Raw genomic sequence first — 18299 nt, 5'->3', positions numbered from 1 at the left:
ATATCTTCTAACATAACTTTATCATTTTCTACATCTCGTCTGTTGGCTTTGGGAGATTTTGCATTTGTTAACCTGGCTGGACCTCGAACTTTACCACCTCCAAGGTTTCTTGCCCCACTTGACACGACTCTGAAAATAAACATTCTCCAATAAAGTTTGGTAATAATATATACATTTATACCCCTCACTGGTCCATGTTAGTATGCATGCTCAAAACGCTGGAGAAGGCTAGATCGGAGACGGTCCTGCGCATTTTATGACGTCATATGTGGATTATGGATAGCATAAACATATATTGTAAGCTTCATCTAAATTGGATAAAAATTGTGACCTGTAGAGTGTCCACAAACAAATGTGAACAATGGTAACAGCATGATACGAGTTGATTATTGGCTTGTCATGTGAATAAATGTCTAATTAATACTTTATATAACATATGTTCGTTAAAAAAGTATTAACATTAGTGTTACTTTGCTATTATTTTTTGAAAAATTTTCACAAGTTGTTTTCCTTTATTTTGTTAATGTAGAATGGTAATGAACTGCTCTTTTCATTTTCTTTGTTTTATTTGGTTCGTTTGAATTTGATTTATCTGTTTAGTTTTTGATTGTTTAATTTTTGTTAATGAAGTTGATTCTTTTAAACTTCGTTTTTTATTTTTGAACTCTACTTGGTGTAGGTGTTCATCAGGTAATACCTCGACTGAGTTCAATATAGAGATTAGCCGGTTGATTTATTGGATATAAACCTTTGAATAATAGCGCCTAACAGGCAGCTGTGTTTAATTGTGTTTAATTGTGTTTAATTATGTTCTCCTGATTTTGATTGTTTCTGTGTGTTTGAAGTAAATGTTTGTGATATGTGCTTAGAAACACTTCATGTGTAATGAAGCGCTATATAAATCGAACAATAATAATAATAATAATAATATCATAGTGTATGGAGAGAGAGACAGGGAGGGAGAGAGAGAGAGAGAGAGAGAGACGGTTTAACATCCACTTGACACAAATTAGATCATTTTAGACAAACGTATGGTTCAATTATTTATTTCAATAATTCACTTGCGGGTATGGGTCTTTAGCAGTGGGAGGAAATTGGAGAAAACTCCTGAGATTGGACAGGGGACCCTACTTGTCACATATAAGCGGGGAATTGAAACCACGCCACTTGACTTTTGACAGACCTTCTGATCCAACGCGCTTGCATTAACCATTCGGCCAACCACCCACACACAGTGTATGGTGTATGCCTGCCTTCAGTAACCAAGTCAGTGCAAGTATGACATTAAAGGGTCAATCCCGATAATATTTTGGAGAATAAAACTGCTTAATTTTGTGTTAAAATCCCTTAAAATCCTCTACCTTAGGGCTGAGCAACTAACTCAATATATGTGATACGTTTTCAAACAACTTAAATGGAAACCAGTGTCCCAAGCTGTATTATATGGTGTCTGGATAAAACCAGACTTTTATTTTATAAGAAAATAATGTGTAGGTGAAATTTACCTTTCGTTATCAAGTACAGCACATGGGTCATTCATAGACCTCTAAAGGAATGGTAATCGATTATCAGGTCACCCAACGAAAAAATTTACTCGAAATCTTAAAAGGGTTATGTGTCCGGATAAGCAGTTTTGACGTTCACGTCCAAACGACTCAATATTCTGAGCTGAAATTTTGAGACAAGGTCAATACACCAATCCTCTATATTTTGGCGCTTAAATTTCATACGTACTCTGACTTTTATGTTTGAGACTCAGTTCAAATCGGGATAGTCCCTTTAAATTCATGTCATTTCAGTACTTACCTATCAAGTCTATTTTTATCATGATGACCCTTGTTCTTTCTTCTCTTGTCTTTTTTATCTGGGTGCAGACTAAAAACAAATTCACCAACATAATAAAAATGTTAGAAATATAAAACTTGAAAAAAAATTATATTTTTCTTTGTGATTTAACCCTTCATATAAATAATTATTATTTCAAACAATAATGTACTATTTTCTTTTTCTTTGTAATTTAATTCTTCATTTTATTTATAATTTTAAACAATGTAGGCCTACTTCTAATTTTTTTTTCAAATAATTTCTTCTAAATAGGGGAGATATTGTTCCATTTACCACTGCCCCCATGTAACTAGACCTAGAGAATAAATTTGAACAGAATACACAACTAACCTGACGAACTCCAAAGTATTTGTTTCTTCTTTCCAGACCCATTTACCCAATGTCGGTTGTAAATTCTAAATAAACGACAAAATTTTATAAGAAGCATTAGCAGACATGATCGAGCTTGCTGTTGTAATATTCTCAGATTGGTCTAATACTCAGACACATGTCATACAGTAATGCCACCTTTCATAGAAGAGTTCCCTCCCCTTTGTTCTTTATTGGAGTTTTGGGGAGTTATCTCCCATATGTGGAATATTTGGTACTTGGAGAGGTTGAATAAAACATGGTCTATCTCACATGTGGTTTTTAGATTCAATAAATACATTTTAATTCATGCCATCCATTCATGGTGAACCAGAGAACTATCCCCACAGAGCAATAAATCACTCACAGCTGTCTGTACATCAATAACTCATATTTCTTCATGTTTTTAAATGAACTCTTTTCACCACCAATAGAGAGAGAATGATACAATTTTATTTTAATAATTTGCTTGCACCATTGGGGTCTTTAGAAAGAATCTGAAGGAAACTGGACAACCCAGAGAAAACCTGCAAGGTTTGGCAGGTGACTCTACTCATACAAGCTTGGGATATAAACCAATGACAGACCTTATGATCCAAAGCACACACAGACTACATAGCATGTTCAAAGAATCTTTTAATTTCAACTTCACAATTATATCAGGTGATTAATGATTTCAAATTTGATGACTGAATAAAACAAAAACACCTTTCAACTTGAAACTTATGGTTATAGAACTTTGGTTACAAGGTCTAATTCCAATATGCCAAGTTGTTACTTTTTTTTTCTTAAACTGTGAGCCAATAATAAGACAAGTCCACGACGAACATATTCGGTCCTAACTCATAGTGTGGTCCATAGCTTCAAATATTTAAGTTAATAGAAACTGCACCTACCTGTCAACCTATTGCATCTATAATTACATTTATGCGAAAGAGCAAAATTCAGTGACTCACACGTGTATTCAGAGGCCGCAGCAAACATTCGCCCAAAATAGGCATTGACGTGACAATAGTAATTAGCTAACCTATCTACAAGATGACACATTAAAATTTTAATGTGACCAAGCAGTTAACTCATTTTGTCACTATGAGCGAATATCCTTTGTCATTTTTTGAACGATTCAAAACATATTTCCAAATGGTTAGACTTAGATTCTATATCCTCAAAATAAAATCAAATGTGGTCAGACTTCGATTGTTGATGAATGATGTTTTTTTATGTTAAGTCTTCTTTTCATAAATGTTTTAAAAAAAGCCCTTAATATTGTCTGTCATATCTTTCTACCCATTAACGTCCTATCATAATCATCTTGGAAAGCACCCTGTGACCCTGGGAGGATGGATGGTAGCAGCCTACTGATTGGTAATAAAGATGTTATTCAAAGTATGTAAGTTTGTAACTATTTTATGATTAACAAAATGGTGAATCAAGATGAGGAATAGAAATCATCTTTTGCAGCAATGGAACATGAATATTTCTGTAGAAGACAGGGTCAGGGGAATTATAATAATAATAATAGTACCAGTACTACATAGAATTGGTAGATTTTGAAGAAATGTGAACAAATAACAATATTAACAATCCTAAACAAATCTATCAAATTCAAATATAGCAATTATTGAGATTAATTCGACAGATAATGATAAAAGAGACAATTGATCTTCACAAAATCTCATTGATAAAAACTTACCGTATCGGTTGTTGTTGCTAGTTTAGACATTTTTTCTATAAAACGTTGTTAGAAAAAATTATTTAGAATTTTCGTCAGCCATCTTAGCATTTACCATGGAAACACCAGGGAGGTAACTCAAAATTACATAACTAGAGTTACTTCCCTTATACCATAAAATTATCTCAGCTGGTGTTTTTTTATTTCATGATGAAAAAAATTGTTGTGAGACTAGAAAATTACTAGATCTAGATATTTTTCACGCTATAATTGTTTAATCCCCTAGACAAATTCTGTGTCCGTATAGTAAATCAAATCCATCTTGTATTCAAGGGAGGCCCATCAAAAGTTTTTGCCCAACACTTATAAGTGGCAGTGACACGTTTATATCTGCCAAAGGTTTTAATTCATCATAATTTTTGTGACTGATATTCATTTTAGAAATTCAGTTGGATGAGAAAGTTACAGTTCCTAAGGATTTTCCAACGTGATTCCCTTTTAATTTATTTAAATGCGGAATATACAGGTTACTATTCTATGGAATACAATTACTGCTTATTACTGAGAGGTGTCGGGACTAAGCTTATTACGGTGGTACTTTTTACCGCCGACCAAATGCTTTTTACCGCCGACCGTCGTGTAATTACGGCCGACCAAATACTTTTTACCGCCGACCAAATACTTTTTACCGCCGACCGCATTGTAATGACTTTCGACCGTAATATAATTACCGCCGACAAGTTCGACCGTCGACCATATTTATATATAATAAAATCTATATTTTTATCAAACTCTGTGTATTGAACCAAATCTATTTATTTGTCACTAATAATTTAATTAATTTTATATAGTCGGCGGTAACAAGGAATCATTAAGCATTTGGTCGGCGGTAAAAAGTACCACCCGCTTATATATCTTGTCATTAATCTACTCCAAACAATTTGCAGAGGTCGTTAAACCCAGAACTGGTTCCATACACTTGGTAATCTCCTTGTTCTTGTGACAATATTATTCACTATCTGATTAAAACACAGATCTTATTTCCTGTCGTTTATTATAGTGAAAATTTCGTTTTACTACACTAGGATCTGGAAGAGTTGTTATATAACCAACATTTTGGTTGATGTGAGGGATAAGCCAATGAATGGGTCTGTAGTGTTGCAGGGAGTTCTTGGCGTTCAATGCACGGAACTGTGGGTATCCTACTAAAAACGTCAATGCTCAATCAAATGTCTGACGTCGTAGGGTCAGAAGCCCGCTCGTATGACCCCTGATGCAGCCTCCCACTACAACTGGTCAGATCTTCATGTAGTGAAGACCATCGAAAGTATAAAAAAAAAAAGAAATGAAATATAGATCTGTATTTTAATCAGATTGTGTTATTTCAAAATTTCCGAAGGCTCAGCCTATTTTAGTACGATCTATGTGTAACTTGGCAGGTCATGATCAGTTCTTTCGATAATTGTGCATTGATTGACAGGAATCTGACTATTGACAAAACATCATAATTCTAAGATGGCTGCGATAACGTCAGGGTCGGTTCCATCCTTGGTATCCCCAGTGGTATCATTCTGTTAGATTCCACTAACCCCGGGGTCCATTCACGGGGGATACACATTTTCAAATTATCTGCCCTTGTTTGTGCTATTTTTATCTACTAATCAAAACAAATCATTAAATACAAAGGAGGTTGGCAAAGGGAAGTAACTCTCATCTTGTTGGAACAAGCTGCCATATTGTTGTGAACGTAAACTACGAGGGTCAGACTGGCTTGTAAACTGTTTTTTGATTGGTTTGTAGAAACGACCTATGTGCCAATGAAATCATCAAGGGTAGATAATTTGAATCTGTGAATACCCCCATGGATGGACCCATGGGTAAGTGGAGTAGAACGGAACGATACCACTGGAGATAAAGAAGATGGGTCGGTTCCTGATTCATAAAGTGAGAGAGAGAGAAATGGGGTTTAACATCCACTCGACACAAACTAGGTCATTTCGGGACTAACATATGGTTTAATTTTATTTCAATAATTTGCTTCCGCGTAGGGGTCTTTAGCAGTGGGAGGAAACCAGAGGACCCGGAGAAAACCCACGACTCAATGACAGGCTTTATGATACAGCGCGCACGTGCTAACCATTCGGCCATCCAAACCCCCGGGTTAATTGAGTAGAACAGGACAATACCACTGGAGATACAGAGGATGGGTCAGTTCCTGATTCATAAAGTACACTCAGACTTGTTAAACTGATATTTCCACAAAAGAGAATTCACAACATAAAAATATTTTTATAGTACATTTATTAAATTATTTAAAGGTATGTATGGATGTAAGAAAGGAAGAAATAGTACTTTATAGAATTTAGAAACAGTTTATTTTATAGATATATAATATTTTACAATATTAATAGACAGGATAGGAGAGTGAATCACAAACTTGGAACAAGCAGTGCAAGTAATAGAATACAGGAAAACATTGCATCAATAGGATTAACGCAAATCTTGATATTATACTAATCTCGGTTAACAAACATGGGATATCAATTAGTATAGTGATAACCGATAGGAGTTACGCACCCATATTGATGAAGTATACGATATTAACTCTTTACGAGATACAAGTCGAACTACAAAGCGTTTATCATCAGTCTTCGAGTGATCATTTCTTTATTCAATTTAGCTAAAAATCGAATTAAATTGAGTGATCATTTCTTTATTCAATTTAGCCAAAAATCGAATTGAATTGAGATATTTTTCTAACATTACATTGAAGACAAACTCCATCATTTTGAGCAATATATATTTGTTAGACTTGATAAACAGGACTTAGACAATGAGATTTTCTAAACATCGATTAGACATGACTTTTAACTACATCTATCGTTACCACATTCACGGCAAGGCGTATATATTTATACATATTAGAAATCTAAATTTAAAAAAAAAAAAATATTTAAATTAAATTAATTAATTAATCTCCTGTCATATAAGCATATCATATCATATACACACAGTGAATCACATACGTGAAGTTTACAATATTCTATGTAAAATTTTCATCAGTTGTTAGTTTAAAAAGCAAGTCAAATAATTTCTAAACATTTACAGGATATAGTCTCTAATTATAAACTTTGTTTATACAATTAATATAGCTCCACTAATTAATGTACAATTTAGGAGATCGGTCTAGTAATCTTTTTTAAAAAATCCATTTTTATATTTTCTTGCAAATGAGTGTCTTATTAATTTCTAAGCAATCTTTATTTCATCTTGGAAGAATTGTAAAAAAAAAATTGAATTAAACTCATTTTTTTCATGCGAACTTAATCATTTAATATGACGATAAATGCACCGAATATAAAAAAAGGGTGTTAACTCTAGGAATAGTAATAATACATGGCATCGAACTAAATATTGCATTGATATTACGTAAAGCTAATATTAACTGAACTGAACTGAATAATAATTATATCACAAATAGTCTCACCCCACACAGCCATAAATTTAAAATAAGAAAATCAACTTCCTATGAAGTCAGTTCCGTTCTGTCCCTGTTTAACAGGAACACATCTAATCAAGTCCAAACTTTTATATTTATAAAAGAACTAAAAGGACCACAAACAAAATCGAAGAATTTTGAGAAAAAAAACCCAAAACAATATGTAAGAGTATATTCTTCAGTCACTGAGATCAGAAACAAAAAACAATTCTCAACCACTATGGAAGTTCTAATTTAAGATTTTAATAACGAAATAACTAAACTGCAACCGAAATCTTAAAACACACTGAATGAATAATGAGAATGCAGCAAAATGCAATACATATACATACGAATTACAGATGATGTTTAATACATAATACTCAATTTAATAGTTAAAAAGCATCAAATCTTATAAATTCAAATTAAATGTCCAGATATTTTATAACATTTTTTTTTTCTCATCAACTACTGGCCACACAACACTTTAACTTTTTTTCCAACAATTTCAAAGTTTATTTTTTTGCCTCTATCGTTAAATAATTAATATTCAAAGCTTTCTTTCATATCCAGTCTCATCAATACAACCATATTCAAGTTTCACGTAGGTGGGAGATTCGCTGATATACCAAACTATGCGATAAAATAAAAAAAACTTTCCTTTTTTTTTAAACTTTTTTTTTTATCAAATAAAGGTGGCAATAAGGCAAACAGCAAATTAGTCCTATTTATTATATATATATATTTTTTTTTTGTATAAAGTTTTATTGAAGACTGTTGTGCTGACGACACATGAAGCATTGTGTGACATCTCGAGTTTTACGTTTTCTAGAACTTGTTTTTCTATTTCTCACTGAGTCTTTGCTTTCTTCTTCAAAAAGGGTACCTTAGCCTGAACTCTGAAATACACAAATAATTACATGATTTAAATTTTCTCAGACAATATGGTGCCAAATCTATTTGTTAAGGCCAGCTAAATTTTTGTCAAGGTCGTTGAGATGTAAATGAGGTTAGGGCACGTGATTGTTGGTGAGATTGTGGGTTAGGGTAAGCATTAGAGCTAGGGTTAGGGTTGGGATTAGTGCTAGCCCTGTTTACATCTCGTAACTTGGCCTTATCATTTAGCACTAACCCAAAAATGGCGTTGATTGTACTGAAGGGACAATACGCTAATATTACGCAAATATGTATATTTCTAAAGCCACTGATCAATGAGGGATTTTGAATCATTTCAGGGAAACATATTGAATAATTTTATTTCAATAATCTGCATGCACGTATGGGTCTTTATTTCATTAATTTACTTGTGCATAGGGGTGTTTAGCAGTGGGGATGAAACCGGAGGACCCTTAGAAAGAGCGCGCTCTTAAGACAATTCGTCCCTGGGGATGAATTGTCCGGGAATGAGTCGTCAGGAGACAAGTTGTCCACGGCTGAATTGTCCCGTATCCATTAGAAAGACCATGAAGTTGACCCGACGATGCCACTCCTGGTCATGCCACGACACCATGATAGACCTTATGATCTAAAGTGCATGTGTGTTAAACCACTTGACCACTATAATATAAAGGTGTACTTACTGTGACAAGACTTTATTAATCTGTGTGGTAGCCAAACCCACGTAATTATCAATCTGAACCTGTAATAAACATAGAGAAATAATTACAGTTAGCTCCCCTTGACAGACAGTAAGAGAGAGAGAGAGAGAGAGAGAGAGAGAGAGAGAGAGGGGGGTAACCTCCACTCACACAAACCAGGTCATTTCAGGACTAACATCAATCTGTTTCATAGAGAATTACGAGTCTCGTATAATATCTCTGTCATAGATGACTGCCTTAACACGTGCTGTCACAGCACGCGGTGTGAATCATTGGCTGAATGGCGCGTGCATTGTTTACATAAGACAGAACTGCTTCGAAGAGAATGCTGCATGTTAGTCATTTTAATACCCATTTACACTAAATCGGAAATAATTTTTACCTACAAATACGTCAAACGCCTTTATTTTTCCAATATATACAAAAAAATGTTTTAGAATTTAATTTGTCGTAGGAAAAAAGTTAATATTTCTAGCTCATTAAGCCACATCAATGTCATCCTTATCAGTGATTGTCGCGGCCAAGCAAATATTCACTGCGGATCAGTGTGGACTAACATATGATTCAATTTTATTTCAATAATTTGCTTTAGTATAGGGACCTTTAGCAGTGGGAGGAAACAGGAGGACCCAGAGAAAACCCACGAGGTTGGACGGGCGACCCTACTCCTTATCATGTTCAACCGGGGAATCGAAACCATGCCACTTGACTCAATGACAGACCTTATGATCAAAAATCCTTAAGTACATTGACAGCCGACATTGGGGCCTCCCCGTTAGTGAGTGAACCTCTTACTGACCCACCCATCACAACGTCCATATCTTAAATAAATCAGACTTATATCTATAACAAGTAAATATTTATGTAGTAGATAGCAACAATTTCCAGGCTGTTATTGAAAACAAAAATCCGAAGGACATAGTACAAATATCAACCATGGAAATAAAATTAGAAATCTATGAGTGGTGAGTAGCCGTCTCAGATTTCACTCATGAAGCGACTAGTTTCGTTCATTTCGAACTCATCAGGCTAAAATGAAATTGTGCGAATGTTCCCTTTATATAGTCGTCGGGACCGGAGCACAAAAAGGATCTCAGATGGACCCGCGCAGTGCTGTATCACCGGAGCAACTGCTTCCGTTTAATGGTGAACAGAGAGGCTAAAGAATTGCCGTTATAAAACGCTTATTTGCATAGACTCTAAGGCTACCAACCCATTTGACTGTGTCGTTTAAAATAATATAAACAAGTGGGAATTATTTAGATAACCGGACTGGGTTGATGAATTGTGTGATATGTACTAAGTTTTTCTAGTATTAGAATAGATAGCATAATTTGGAACTCACAAGACATGCATGTTTAGTCTACAATCAAACTTGCTATTTGGCAATTGTAATGTCGTGTTATATTATCATGACGTGATAAAAATACCTAGTTGTCTTCACTTAGTTTTGGAATTGTCATTTTGGAATTACACATCGACACAAACTACAAAGATTATGGTCAAGTAATCTAGCACTGTTTAAATTGTGCACGTGAAATTCAAATCATGTGGTTATTGGAGGTTAAATTTACCTCAAGAACAATCCCGTAATGACTTTACAGAAGGTTGATACGCAGAACAAACAACTGAGAACATCAAGAAACGTCTAATGGCTTTATAGAAGGTTGATTAGTTCCCGTAAACAGTTGCTATAGAAGATATAAATTCTTACCTTGTGTTTCTCATAGATCTTAGGTAAAGTGAAAACTGCTTCAACAGCTGAAAAATAAAACACAATTTGTACAAAATATATTACAAATCCTAATCACATATCGTAAAAGTTACTTAAGTTACTACCATGCGCAATAAATATCATCGGTGTAGACCGGAATAACCAGACGCTAAAGATTGCCATTCAATTAAGACTTATGGCGTATTTCGCAGAACATAACTGATTAGAAATTGCAGTAAAAACAGAAACCGTTGAATGTAAATCAGTTTATATACATTCACATTACATTATTATATGCGTTGCAACCCATTTGTGTCTATTTCCAGGTCCCAAATATTAGCGATTTAGCTCCTTTAAGTAATATATTGTAACAAACAAGAGGGCCGTGAGGCCCGAGTGTTTTTACAATATATTTTGCAATGTCTTAAACTTGAGACCATTAAACAACTTAAAATACAGACACTTGCACATGCTTTGCAATGAAATACGTTACTCTGGTTCAAAATTTTAACTAGTCACACTTGGCACGTACGATTATTTGAAATAATGGTACGCCAACATCAAAGGATGACGTCACATTTGTTTTTGAAGTGTAAATATTGTTAGGAAGGATGTGGGGGGCTGAAAAGTAGAACTCGTGGACTGACTAAACATGTTTCACCAGAAAAAGAGTGAAATGGGATTTAATGTCCACTCGACATAAACTAGGTCAATTCGAGACCTATATATGGTTTAATTTTATTTCAATAATTCGCTTGCGCATAGGGGTCTTTTAGCAGTAGAAGGGAACCGGAGGACCCGGAGAAAACCCATGAGGTTGGACAGGAGTTTAACTTCCTACTTTTCTACCCCGACTGGGCTAATGAGACGGGCATACGCCATACAGTCTGCCACGAAGGAAATTTTGCCCGGACAGCCGAACTATGGCCTATTATATCGAATCCCAACTGCCAAGGGATCATTTACGTGCAGGCACAATGTGTACACGGGACCTCGGTTTTTCGTCCCATCTGAATGACTAGACAGTTGAAATGAAAAGGGGTTACGCGTCCTACTATTCTGCCCTGACTGGGTTAATGAAGCCAGAGAGATAAAATGGGATTTAGCGTCCTACTGCCCTGACTGGGTTAATGAAGCCAGAGAAATGAAAGGGGGTTTAGCGTCCTACTGCACTGACTGGGTTAATGAAGCCAGAGAGATGAAAGGGGGTTTAGTGTCCTACTGCCCTGACTGGGTTAATGAAGCCAGAGAGATGAAAGGGGGTTTAGCATCCTACTGCCCTGACTGGGTTAATGAAGGTAATTGTTATGTTGATATTCTTACCTAGAATAATTAATGTCATGCCATTAAACCATGATCCAATATATGTCAACAACCACAGAAGTATTCCAAACTATAATAGAGAAAAAAAACAATTTAACCATTAAACATACATTATACAAGAGCTTCATCTACCTATCAGGTCTTTCTTTAGGGCAGAAATATTATCTAAATTATTAATAATACATTAAACATACATTATACAAGAGCTTAATCTTCCTATCAGGTCTTTCTTTAGGCCTGAAATATTAAACATACATTATGCAAGAGCAAAATCTGATTATTGCAAGTCTTAATTTAGGCTTCAGATGTTATAGAAATTATAAATTAGATCTTTATTTAAACAACAAGCCCAAAATCAACTCTGTAGACCCACGGATGGCTCGGCTACAGCTCGGATTTAAATAGAATTTCACTTATCAATTAATTGAAATATGGCGCATCCTGATGAGAATACGTCAGTTAGATCGAGGCTAAATGATAGAGTGTACTTAGCGAGGCCGCTGTAGAGCGTTTCCGCATGCCATTGAAAACTTTACTTGATAATCGAGATATGTAGGTGGAGTTAACGCCTGTCAATCAAACGATCGGCAAAGGTGAAGGTACATTTCACTACCGTTTATAGTCAAATATTACAACGATGATAACTATGTTCAGAATAAAGTAATTTGACTGAAATTTTCAATATATTCTTCTTTCATAATCTTCTTTTGAACTATTAGAGCAAGAATGGCTAACTCTCTATAAAAACCTCCCATAATGTATCTTTAATTAACTTATCCAGGCCATAATCAACTCTCGATGTCATCACCAGCCTGTGATATTTACTGGATTTGGATCCGATCTGCTGCTCAATGATCATTCATGATTATATCAAGAAATGGATATTCGAGACTATGGTTTTTTTTTTTATCGTACCGACTTTAGTAATGATGATCGAGGCTAGGTCGAAAATTCAATCGCTAAGTTCTCGGTTCAGAGAGGATCAATTCAACTGAAATTTTCAGCAAATTCCCTTTACATTATCTAGTTTTTAACTATTATAGTGAGAATGCCAGCTCTTTATCTAATCTCCCATAATGTATGTTTAAAATAATATGTTCCATATAATAGAGAGGTTTCACAACTTTACACTAACATTTAGATGGTTAAACGTCAACAGTTTTTATGACGTATGAAGTTTCATCAAAACTGGATAAGAATTGTGACCTGTAGAATGTACACAAACAAATTGTGGACGGACAGGGGCAACAATATACGTCCACATGAAAATGTGGGTGTATAAAAATTGAATCTGCAGCATAATTGATTTTTAACGTACCTTGATGCTGTCGACTAAATCTTCAATAAGAAACAATCGTCTAACTTCCTTGGCTGTACAGTTCACATGACGTAAGACATTTTCTACAGCAGGCTTCACCTTATCTTCTGGTAGTTCCAAATCTGCCTCTAGATATTGTCTGTAATATATAAAATTTTATTTAAGTTAGTAATGCAATTCATTTAATTAATCTTATAGATTCATTAATTACTTCTTGTTGGTGTCCCTATGTTTGTCTTAGTTTCATAAATATGCCTGTAGATATTGTCTGTAATTTAAGTTAGTAATGCAATTCATTTAATTGATCTTATAGATTCATTAATCTGTTGTTGTTGGTGTCCCTATGTTTGTCTTAATTTCAAAAATCTTTGTTTCATTTCACATTGAACATGTACATGCACCTTGTTTTTTTCTTCAATCCCTAATCCTAAATGCTTGTCCTTAGCAGGCCTTCTGTCCTGCTAGGACCTACAAAAAAGGATGTGGGGGTGGGGTGGGGAGAGAGAATCGGGCTTGAAAATCTTGATGTTTCTCAACTAACATGAGAGAATCGATCTCGTGCCTCCTTGTTAATGAGCTTGCACACTATTCACTGAGCAAGATTTGATGGTCAATAAATGACACAATCTGTATATCTGATATTTTTTTTAATTTATCTATTTATCCTGCTGGCTGGTTTATTCCACGATCTTTATAGATGACACAAGCTATATCTCTGAGATCTATTTATTCTGCTGGCTGGTTTATTCCACGATCTTTATACATTGTTATATATTGACGTTTATTTGTATAAACGTGAGTTTAGGTCAACCAGACATTGTATATATTCGTACCGTGGAGGGATGGTAAATATTCAAGTATGTATGGTAAAAATCAAAGGACTGTCTACCAGAATGATCTAAGAATCAGTCAGCTTGCTCTCTCAGTACAAAACAAATCAATTAATGGCATAATAAAATACAAGGTTGTGTAGTTGTGATCTAGTCTACCTACAGGGCTGTAGATATAGACTCTATCTACAGGGCTGTTTGTTATATATAATATAATACAAGGCTGTGTAGTTGTGATCTAGACTCTATCTACAGGGCTGTTTGTTATAGATATAATACAAGGCTGTGTAGTTGTGATATAGACTCTATCTACAGGGCTGTTTATAACACAGGGCTGTGTAGTTGTGATCTAGATTATCTATAGGGCTGTATATAACAGTTTTATCTTAAATCAACAACATAAATACATGTAGTTAATATTGAAATAATGTGCAACAACCTTGTTTTAATGGCAAGAACTATACAAATATATAGAAATAAAATCGAAGTGTGTAATTGTATGTTCACTCATCACACTTTATCGCCTCGATCAACCCCCTATATACATGTAGAATGTATGTGGTATCAAATTAACAAGCATGACCCTGTGAATGTTTTAGGCCACTGATCTTTACACACAACCAAATTATTGAAATAAAATTGTATCGTATGTTAGTCCCAATGAAATGAAATGGGTTTGATGTCCTACTGTTCTGCTCCTATACTGGGCTAATGAAGACGGGCATACGCCATACAGTGTGCTATGAGGGAAATTTTGCCCGGACAAAGGGACTACCTAATACTCTTACATGTATATCGAATTCCAGCTGTCAAGGGATCTTTTAGGTGCACGCCAACGTGTACATGGGACCTCGGTTTTGCATCCCATCCGAACGACTAGACAGCTGTCCTTGTCAGGCCCTCAGTCCTGCATCACTGACAAGGGGGAACCACGCCGGAAAATCTGGATGAACTTTCTCGGTCAATGCAGGTGTCTAACACGCAACCACCAGGCTAGCGAGCCAGCGTCTTACCCACTTGGCCACCTATTATTGTATTATCGGTCAGATATTATGTGTGAGCTTCAACTATTTATGTCATATCAATAATAGATCATTTATTATTCAACAAGTATACTGCCGTAATTGCCAATGTCTTACTCTTTATCTTATCGTGTGTCTGTGAACCTATAAAATTAGTTTATCACATCACACCAATTACATTTCACCAGTTTTGCATTTACATGTGTGCTATGGGGCTGACCTTAAAAATATCTTTGTTTCACCAAACCCGACCCACAATCGAGGAGAAGGGTCGGTAGGTCGGGTTTTTTTTCAGATTTTTTTTTTTTAAAGTCAGAGAAATCAATACAGAAAACTTATTAGCTGTATACTACAGATTCATTAATTTTGTTTAATGAATTTTGGGTCTGACGTAAAAAGTAACGAACTTAAAGTTTTTATTAAACTTAAGAGCTAATTTGACAGCTTGATAATTTTCCGGGTGGAAACATTCGTCTACTTTATTGGCAAACAATTTCAATGACATCAGGATTGTTCGTGATGCAGGACTCGCACACGATTTGCCACGAACTTGAAGTGTGAAACTCCTTTAACACGTTTATAACGATTGTGCGGGTTATGGCTTCATTTTTCAATGATAGGCCTTATGATACAGCGTGTACGTGCTAACCATTCGGCCATCTCCCCCTCTTAAATCAAACACTGATTGATCCACACGTGGGCGGGCCTAACGAGACCAGTTACGTGGGCGGGCATAACGAGACCAGTTACGTGGGCGGGCATAACGAGAACAGTTCCGCGGGCGGGCATAAAGAGACTAATTCTACAATCTACTTACTTAAAAGGATGACCTTCACCGCTCTTTTGCACTGCGCCCATAATGTTTTTGTAGACTCTGAAACTGAGCGTGACTGTGAGAACTGCTAGTGACAGGTAGGCCACCACACTTAATACGGAGAAGAAGGCAAGAGAAAGAAGTAAGAACATCATACTGCCAAATACGACACCAGTCTTACGAACATCTCGCCAATAGATTAGGTCCAAAACTGAAAATAAATTAAATACGACATTAAATAGGAATATCCGATTTTAAGTAGATTAGAACGATTCAACCATTTAATGATTTAATTCAGAAATGGAGAAGCACGGCTAAGCCTAGAATAACCAGTCCTGTGGTAACGATAACAATCAATGCACACTCCACGTCAAAACTAGTGTTATCTTAAAAATACTACTGGCACCTGGTCAAAAAAAAAATGTATTGGGGGACCTGATGATCTCCCAACACTAAAATTTGTGAAATTTTTTCCTGAAATGAAATGGCAAACGTCTTACTAGGCTACTGAAGACGGAGATATGCCATGCCGTGTGATATAAGGGACTAGACATACGGGTGTCCTTGTCCGGTCCTTTGTCCTACACCCCTGACAAAGGGCGCTGGGTATTAGTACAGTGATCTATCATACAATTATCCATAAAAAGAAGCCCGGATTTCATATTGCCACCATGCACTGATACTCAATACCAACTCAGGGCTGTCTTTTTACATGATTAAACTACAGTATTTACTAGGTTCCCTGTGATATATAAATATCATACTGTATTTACTAGGTTCCCTGTGATATATAAATATCATATTTACTAGGTTCCCCTGGTGGTATATAAATATCATATTTACTAGGTCCCCTGTTGTATATAAATATCATATTTACTAGGTTCCCCTGTTGTATATAAATATCATATTTACTAGGTTCCCTGTGATATATAAATATCATATTTACTAGGTTCCCTGTGATATATAAATATCATATTTACTAGGTTCCCTGTGATATATAAATATCATATTTACTAGGTTTCCCTGGTGGTATATAAATATCATATTTACTAGGTTCCCCTGTGATATATAAATATCACAGACTAGGTTTCCCTGTGATATATAGATATCATATTTACTAGGTTCCCCTGTTGTATATAAATATCATATTTACTAGGTTACCCTGTGATATATAAATAACATATTTACTAGGTTTCCCTGTGATATATATATATCATATTTACTAGGGTCCCCTGGTGGTAGAGAGAGAGAGAAATGGGGTTTAACGTCCACTTGACACAAACTAGGTCATTTTGGGACTAACATATGGTTTTTTATTTTTATTTCAATAATTCGTTTGCGCATAGGGGTCTTTAGCAGTGGGAGGAAACCGGAGGACCCGGAGAAAACCCACAAGTTGGACAGGCGAACCTACTCCTTGTCACGTAAAACCAGGGATTCGAAACCACGCCAGTAGACTCAATGACAGACTTTATGATACAGCGCGCGCACGCTAACCATTCAGCCATCCAACCCCCCTCCCCTGGTGGTATATAGATATTATATTTACTAGGGTCTTTACTGGGTTCCCCTGTGATATATAAATAACATATTTACTAGGTTCCCCTATGGTATATAAATAACATATTTAACTCATTGTGTCTAGCGTAAAATGAATATACACTAACAGTAATAATATAAGCCTATAGCGTTAGTTGTTTTATACCCTGAATAAAATGATGATAAATATAATGAATATATGAATATTATACCCTGAGTAAAATGATGATGAATATAATGAATACATGAATATTATCCTGTAACTAATAATGGTAGATAAAGGCCATTACTGAAATTAATAACCCAAATCTCAATCATTCAAATGATCTTAATTTAGGGTAGTAGGGCCGAATAGAAAAATTTTCCTGTGGTAGATAAATGAAACACAAGGATATAAAAAATATCACCAGAATTCCAATATTTTTCAATATTTATTTTAACACCTACCACATTGGAACAGGCTAGGGGGGCCCACCGGTTCCTCCGGGGCAGCGGGGGTAGTCCTATCAGCCTTCTTCCTGTTTCCCATATCTTCACGTGTCTATCAGTTCAGTAAGTTGTGGAAGAGAGATAAGGTGTACTGCAGGTAAAACTGGGACAACCTGTGGTGACGTATACTATATATAGATTGTACAGGTAAATCTTGTTACTATAGTAAACGACGACAGGTAGAGAGAGTATTTACAGAACAGATGGATTTACACCACGTTTTTCCCTCCACAATTCAAATACTGGCCACTTTATTTATACAATTAGGTCAGCCATATAAAAGTTTTACTCTCCAGTTATTCATGAGTT

The 18299-nt window shown here is 35.4% G+C and overlaps 1 protein-coding gene across 1 annotated transcript; it reads right to left on the bottom strand.

Moving 5' to 3' along the window:
- Positions 1-6156: 6156 nt before the first annotated feature.
- LOC130013014 (reticulon-1-A-like) lies at positions 6157-18074 on the bottom strand. Its single transcript, XM_056101366.1, has 7 exons — positions 17949-18074; positions 15966-16173; positions 13297-13435; positions 11979-12048; positions 10656-10702; positions 8924-8982; positions 6157-8242 (listed from the first exon to the last, which is right to left on the bottom strand). Exons 1-7 carry the CDS (start codon positions 18028-18030, stop codon positions 8194-8196), a joined length of 654 nt encoding a protein of 217 aa, XP_055957341.1. The 5' UTR covers positions 18031-18074; the 3' UTR covers positions 6157-8193.
- Positions 18075-18299: the final 225 nt, after the last annotated feature.

Source organism: Patella vulgata, chromosome 5 (genome assembly GCF_932274485.2).
Source record: "Patella vulgata chromosome 5, xgPatVulg1.2, whole genome shotgun sequence".
NCBI classification, from domain to species: Eukaryota; Metazoa; Mollusca; class Gastropoda; family Patellidae; genus Patella; species Patella vulgata.
This window is presented reverse-complemented; position numbering and strand designations above follow the sequence as displayed.

What these genes read in the sequence shown, in the direction of transcription:
- LOC130013014 (XM_056101366.1), bottom strand. Translation starts at nt 18,030, where the DNA reads ATGGGAAACAGGAAGAAGGCTGATAGGACTACCCCCGCTGCCCCGGAG. An exon ending in ATTTAGTCGACAGCATCAAG is followed by an intron (nt 12,049 to 13,296) that starts GTACGTTAAAAA and finishes TCTCTATTATAG; the next exon opens with TTTGGAATACTTCTGTGGTT. An exon ending in CATGACATTAATTATTCTAG is followed by an intron (nt 10,703 to 11,978) that starts GTAAGAATATCA and finishes TTTATTTTTCAG; the next exon opens with CTGTTGAAGCAGTTTTCACT.